Raw genomic sequence first — 7,676 nt, forward strand, 5'->3', positions numbered from 1 at the left:
TTATGCAAACCATACTATTTAGTTTTAAAAATTGCATTTTATGCAAATTAAAACAACTTTGATATACCACTTCACACCTATCAGATTTGCTAACATGACGGAAAAGGAAAATGACAAATTCTGGAGGGGATGTGGAAAAATAGGGGGACACTGAAGTACCATTGGTGGAATGATAAGCTGATCCAACTATTCTTGAAAATAATTTGGAATTATGCCCAAAGGGCTATGAAACTGTGCATACACACATTTTGGCCCAACAATACTACCACAAGGTCTGTATCCCAAAGAGATCAAAGAAAAGGGAAATAAACTTATATGTACAAATGTATTTCTAGCAGCTCTTTTTGTGGTGGCGAAGAATTAGACATTGAGGGAATGCCCATCCATTAGGGAATGACTGAACAAGTTGTTCAATGGTTGAACAAGAACAATCATATATGATGGAATATTATTATGCTAGGAGAAATGATGAGCAGGAAGACTTATATGAACTGATGCAAAGTGGAGTGAGCAGAACCAGGAGAACATTGTACATAGTAACAGCAATATTGTACAATGAACCACCGTGAATGACAGTTATTCTTAGCAATAAAATGATCCAAGACAATTCTAAAGGACTTGTGATGAAAAATGGCTATCCACCTCCAGAGAGAGAACTGATAAACTCTGAGTGGAGATTGAAGCAGATTTTTTCACTTTATTTTTCTTGTTTTATTTTTGTGTCTGTGTGTTTTTGTTTGTGTTTTTTTTTGAAACATAGCTAACCATACTTCACTTGTATAATCAATATCATATTGCTTGCCTTCTCAAGGGGTGGGGGAGGGGCAAGAGGGATAGAATTAGGAACTCAATTTTTTTAAATGAATATTTAAAAAAGTTAAGTGTAATTGGGAAATAATGAAATAAATACAAAGATACTTAAAAAGAAAAATTACATTTCATATTCAAGGCATTTTCAATTATTCAGTTCAGGTTAGGAATTACTGAGTCCTTCAGAAATCTGGGATGGGATATTATGAATAAATGTAGCAAATGGGGGAAAGGTCCTAGAAAAAGGAGCAAGTGGGAGTGATTTAGAACTTAAAGATTGTCTTGTATAGTTTGTTAGTGATTGACATCTCCTCTCTCTAAAAAGACTAAAAAGTCCTTGAGCACCAATGCAGCCTTCTATTTCACTGAGAGCACTTGGTACAAATCCACCATTGAATAAAAGGTCAAAGGGGAAATTCCTCTGTCTGCACTTCAGTGTCTGCTTGTGTCCTTCTCCACCTTCACATGCCCATGTGGTCCACCCAAACACCAGGCCCTCCTGTCACCTTCAGGATGCTCAAGGTAGCCTACTGGGGTGTCCATATCTGCCTTTCTCCAGAGAGCATTCCACTTTCTTGATCTACTCCCCATTGGTAAAACTTAATCTCATTCATCAAAATGTTGGGAAGCGGTTGATAAATTCATTCACCCTAGAATGTTTTCACCGCACTCTGAGTGGACTTGTAGGAAGAGGGTGTTACAGACTTTTGAGGGTATTATTTGTCCTCCTCACTCTTACTATGTCACCTCAGTAAAATACCTATTGCTAAAATTCAGTCAAGTCTGGCTGGCAAATTGACATCAATTGATAATGAGGGCATGGCCTCAACTAAGCCATCCTGGGTTATTCCTAGAACCTAGAACCTAGAACCTAGACTAGACTATCTAGGAATATTCCTAGAACCTTGAGGAGAGAAAGAGGTGGGCTATAATTGTACCAAATTTACAGTCAGAGGACCTGCATTAAAATCTTGACCTTGCTACTTACTACCAGTTTGGTAGTCACCTAACTTCACTTGGCCTCAGTTTCTTCATATGTAAAATGAGAGTTACACAGAACAACCTCTTAAAGATGTCTGTTCCATGTCTGAATCTCTAGTCCTTTAACCCATCAAGATATTTTTGGATCCTAACTCTCAGTGTTAACTATCCTTCCCACCTTCTTCTCATGTAGAAAGGTGATATGCACCACCAAATGTGCTAAAAAGGACAGTGCCAGGTGAGATCACATGATCTGCAAGAAAGCTGGCTGTTGTTTCCACTATAAAAACAAACAAACTAAGATTATTCCATGAAACATAGAATTCTGGGCCTCCCTATAGATCATGAAATAACAAGAAACTCCCAGAAGTTTCCAAAAGAAGTAAGATGTCTACAATCAGAAACACACACACACACACACACACACACACACACACACAAACACCAGAAAAAGAGGCATTGACGAGACCTGATGGGATGTCTCCCCAAAGAAGAGAGGTAGTGAGAGGGCCAAACAAAGTGGGACCACAAAATCCCTGAAGAGGAAGGTCATTTGGCAGAAGAGAGGTACAGGGCTGCCGAGGCCAAAGAAATCAGAAATGGAATTCACTCACAGGGACTGCCAGACCTTGAAGACTTGAGGCACAAGAACAGTAATTGGGTGAGCCTGGCTCTCTGGTCTTCAAGTAGCTGGCCAACACTAGGCATGGCCCTTGGTAAGCAACCATCAGGAAGAGTGAGGTCACCCTGAAGGAGCAGTGAACCAAGACTCCCATCCCTGCTTTCAGACTGCTGAGGAGGTATACACAGCAGAAAGGTGACTCCAGAGCTAATCTAAGCAGGGTTACTGGTCTGGCTTTGGAAGGAGAGCAAGGAGCCAGACTCCACAGGTCAGACTCTAACCCCCAAGCCTAGCCTGTGATAGAGAGCACCAGACCTATTGCATCAGATAACAGCCCAACCCACCCCCACATGTGGTGCCATGACAACTCCCTGTTTCTGAAGGCAGTCCTCCAGGTTGGGTCCCCAGGGATGGGGTCCTCAGCCATGAACCACTAGCCCTGAGGGGTGGAAGAAATCTTTTCTGGGGTCATGAACTAGAGTTTAGGCAAGTTAAAGAGGATCTTCCAGATGGTCCAAACAGGGGGCGGGAGGGCCTGCCACTGGGCTGCAAGGAAGGCAGCCAGCCTGCCCCCCTGGGCAACACCCAAACTCTGAAGGGAATTGCACCCAACTCCTGTGGGGATGGGTGTACAGTGTCCTTGCCAGGCTCAGAGGGCTGCATGCGCCTCAGGCACCAGCCACAGTGGAAATCAGGAAAGGAGCTCGGTTGGCCAGTCTGGGACACCAGACATCAAGCACCAGGTTCATCACCAGCCCAATCTAGGAGAAGGGCTGCAAATGAGTCTCTGTCCCTGGTCCTTGTCTGAGGCACCTGAGTGGTGCCCCTCACAGGAGCTCTGACCCCCAGGAAACCTCACCCCTTGTGAGACTGGGATGACTGGAGGGAACCTCTGCTCACCAATCCCTCCTGCAGGTTGAGGGTGGAGCAAAGACCCAGACCCTGAGTCTGTTCCCAAGGGTAGTGGTCACACAGGGGTAAGTGGTGTGGGGAGGAACCTAGGGGCTCAGCCCCCAAGTGTCTACCCCTTGAGCTGCCAAGACGCAGAGGGAAGCTTCACCCCACTGTCCCCAATTGAGGCTACATTTAGGGAGCCAGAAGCCTTGCCCCAGAGTGTGAGAAAATGGGATGGGAAGGGTAGAAAACCCCCTCCCAACCCTTTGCTGGATTCAGGATTAAAAAATCAAGAGTACCAACACCTGGGACAAGTTTAGAGACCAGTGTGCCCACGGAGACAGTGGCTGCCCTCTCCTCCTAGGCTTCAGCGAGTGCGGGGGGCTTGGGAGAAGGATCCTTAGGACACAGAGCTCCTCCAGGAACAGTCCACCCACCCCCTCACTCAGTTCCTGAAAGCCAATCTTGACTCTAGCCCTAATTCTCAGAATTCTGTTTTTAGGAGACTTCTCACTGGAGGTTTTAAGAAGGTACAAACAAGACTTACTTGTGCAGGCCACTTGGGCATCTTGACTGTGAGAACAGTTATGCTCTTTCCAGCCATTGTGTCTGCAGTCCCAAAGGGCAGATTCACTGCCGTGACAGGAAACACCAGCCAACCAAAAGGGTCCAGGTTCAACAGTCCAATTCCTCCACCCGGGGATGATGAAAGTAGATGGACACCCCAGCTGCTTGCAGACCACAGAAATCTCATTTCTGCCCCAGCCATCATTGCACACCAGGCCCCACTGACCCTGGAATTTCACCTCCACTCTCCCAGCACATTTGCTGCTTCCATTGGCCAGCCTCAGCTCCAAGTTAGAGTCCCCTGCAATAGACACGGGCTTGGGTCACAGGAGAATTCACAGGAAATTCAGCATAAATTCGACAACACTTTGAGATCTCTTTGGCCATCTTTTTCCCCTTCCATTTCCAGCATTCCTCCAGCTCTATCCCTGGTGAGCTCTGGGGAGAGCATATCCCACTTCCAGAAAGAAGTCACCAGAATTCTACTTAGCATTGTGGACTTTGAATCAAGACAAGGAAAGGTGCTGAGTACAGCCTTCAAATGGGGCTTCCACACAATGACTTCTTTGACTCCTGCCTTCTTCTGCTACTCTCAACCATATCAAGGATACAACATCCTCCCCTGGATCTTTTATTTCTGAAACCTCAAGCCCTCAAACTTTTCACACAAAGACCTACTCAGTTCCCGAAAGCCTGATGATCTTGGGTACTTAGGGAAGTGCTGAATGGACAAGCAGTGTGGTATATTGGATAGAATATTGTATTGGAATCAGGAGGAACTGGGTTCAAATCCTTCTTTGGACTAGCTACATGGCCAAGGGCAAGCCACCTAATCTTTTTTGAACCTTAGTTTCCTCGTCTGTAAAATAAAACTAGTAATAACTGTAGTACCCATCTCACAAGATTGCTGTGAGTCTCAAATGAGGCCAGCTATGTAAAGCCTTCCCCTCTTAAAGAAGACTAGCAGCTCTAGGAGAACCAAACCATGGTACATGTCCTAGCTTGTTTCAACCATGTTTTGGGATGGAATTTTTCAGAAAGTCCTCTTCCATAAATAGCAAGGAAAAGGATTCCTTCTAATTTCTACTCTCTCTTATTCACTTCTATCAAGTTGTCCTCCTAGCCCAATTCTTATCCTCAATACACTTTAAAAATATTGAGCTCATGGGAGGTCCCTCTGGGAAAGCGGAGGTGGGGGGTATAAGGGAAATAGAGATGACATAAAAATAAAATTTAGCAATGAAAATAATAATAAAAGCATCAACCTCTTTCATATCAGATATAAAATGGGAACGTTGGTGAAAGACGGAGGGAGGGGTTTGGAAGGGATATTATAGGAAAACAGGCACATTAATGCATTCCTGCTGGAGTTTAGAATTGGTGCAACCATTTTGAAAAATAATTGGATGTTATATAATAAAAATCACAAAACTTTTTGTACTTTGACCCAGAGTTGACTTGAGGGCACTTTTGAATGAGAAAAAAGACCTGCATATGGAAAAAATTCGAAGACACATTGTGATCACAGAAATTTGGCAACATAGCAAGTGACCTCTGGCTGAGAAAGGACTGTGTAAATCATAGGATATGAATGGAAAGGTAAGACATTCTGTAGTGAACCCCAGGAAGGAATCCAAGAAATTTCCATGAAGTAAGGCAGAGTGCAAAGAGAAACTAGATGACTTGTCACAAAATCAGGGAAGGCCACGAGGGCTAGACAGGAAGAAGGTCGCTGCTGGGTCTAAGTGAAGTGAAAGCACCAGCACACCCTTCTTTCCCCCAGCAGACTGTCACCTGGTAAGGCTGAGGTTTTGTGCCCACCAGTGAAATCCCCAAGAATATTGTTTCTATCAATTAAACATCTGAAAATGCACAAAAGAGAAGGGAAAGAAATCAGGAAAGGGATACAGTCAAGCTAGGCAATGTTAGTACTATTATATTCAATGTAATGCGTATTTAAAAGAAGCTGAATGAAATGGAGTCACAGTGTTATATACAATCCTCTTTCTCCTGGCCTTCTTTGTATATGGAAATGTTCATGGTAATTGGTGATTTTCAAATTCATAATAAAACATTTTTAAGAAAAAAAAAGAATCTTGTTTCTGTGTTGTTTTGAGGGACTAGCAGACCATGTGTTGGGCCAGTACTGTCAATGAATGCTAGATGGAGCCATTGCGCTTCCTTGAAACCAGAAAGATCGGTAACAAAGTAACGACTTAAACAGGATGCTCCTTGATTTGTCCTCGTCTCTTCCCCACCATTTTGCCATTTGTTCTTTCTAAGGCCTCCCTCATTCTATTGCTGGACTATCTTTCTAGCAATCGTGCCAGAGATGCAAAAAGATTTCTGAAAGAGCACCAGTGAAAGAGTTCTCAATGGACAGAACAATGTACAGGAGATGCCAACAAACAGGGCAATTGGTTATTACCTTGTTAAATAAAAAACGTATCTATCCATCCACCTATCTGTTTGTTTGCCTATCGGTCTGTCTTTCTGTCTGTCTGCCTATCTATCTATCTATCTATCTATCTATCTATCTATCTATCTATATCTTTCTGTCTGTCTGTCTATCTGTCTGCCTATCTGTCTGTCTGCCTATAGGTCTGTCTGTCTGTCTGCTTATCAGTCTGCCTGTCTGCCTGTCTGCCTGACAGTCTGCCTATCTATCTATCTGTCTGTCTGCTTGTCTGTCTATTCTAAACCCAAAATATGCATAAGAGAACTGCAAAGTTTCTAATGAAAGCCTCTTTGGTGTTCCTTTTTATTTGCTAATGATTCTTATGTTCATGATAAAAGGGAACTGCTGGTTCTTGCTGGTGTTTCTAGGTGGCCAGAGGGGCTGAGTACCTCTGCACTTTGGCCGACAGTAAAGCGTGTCTTGGACTTCCAGAGAGAAGTAGAGGCAGCATAGATTCCTGGGAAGGGCACTGGATTTGTGGTCAGGAGACCTGACTTGGAGGCCTAGCCATTGTAAACAAAGCAGGACATCTCCATGCTGAGTGCAATGATTTATGCACTCTCTACCTCTTGAAGTTGGCATCAGAAAGGCTTGGTAAACCATCCAGGGATAAACACAATTGAGTCACCAGCTGCCTTCATTTTTATGGGAGCCTGAGGCTCCCTCTGAGTTATTTCCATTCCCCAACACACTATCTCAAGAGGCAGTTTGCTCTAACTGGTCAGAAGAATTCCTGTACATCAAATCAAAGGGTTTTCCTTGGTAACTTGTATCCAGTGTTCCCATGTCTTTCCTCTAGGGCCAAGCAGAATGAGGCAACCATGCTTCTTCCAGGGCTGGGCAAACTCAGTACTCACCAACACAGCTAGTAAGAAAATAGGCACTCAAGATCAGGATGAGAAGCCCATAAATCCAGGCATTCAGCTGGGGCCAGTAGCTTCCAAACTCTGTGGGGACAAGGAAGACACCAAGACTGAGGACTCACAGGACCTCAGAGACTTGGGTTGGCTATATGACTAGAGCTAGAGTGACTTTTCTGTCAGGGCAGCAGCTAGGGGGTGCCGCAGTGGATAGAATGCTAGGCCTGGAATCAGGAAGACTCATTTTTCTGAGTTCGAATCCAACCTCAGACACTGAAGCCACTTCACCCTGCTTGCCTCAGTTTTCTCATCTGTAAAATGAGCTAGAGATAGAAATGGCAAACCACTCCGGTATCTTTGTCAAGAAAACCACAAATGTGGTCATGAAGAGTTGGACATGACCGAACAACAACAGAATGACTTTTCTGCTAAATAACAAAGGGGTGACCTAGGAGCCCAGTGCTGACTCAAGGGAAACTTAGAG

General features: G+C 44.2%; 1 protein-coding gene across 1 annotated transcript; it reads right to left on the minus strand.

The window, feature by feature from the left end:
• Positions 1–892: 892 nt before the first annotated feature.
• Positions 893–7,305, minus strand: LOC114042350 (scavenger receptor cysteine-rich type 1 protein M130-like; the record flags this gene model as incomplete). Its single annotated transcript, XM_027861030.1, has 2 exons — positions 893–4,175; positions 7,190–7,305. Coding segments are annotated over 2 exons (703 nt in total), but the record flags the coding sequence as incomplete, so codon positions are not given.
• Between the last annotated feature and the right edge of the window lie 371 nt (positions 7,306–7,676).

Source organism: Vombatus ursinus, unplaced genomic scaffold (genome assembly GCF_900497805.2).
Source record: "Vombatus ursinus unplaced genomic scaffold, bare-nosed wombat genome assembly UNPS02014356.1, whole genome shotgun sequence".
In the NCBI taxonomy this organism is placed as follows: domain Eukaryota; kingdom Metazoa; phylum Chordata; class Mammalia; order Diprotodontia; family Vombatidae; genus Vombatus; species Vombatus ursinus.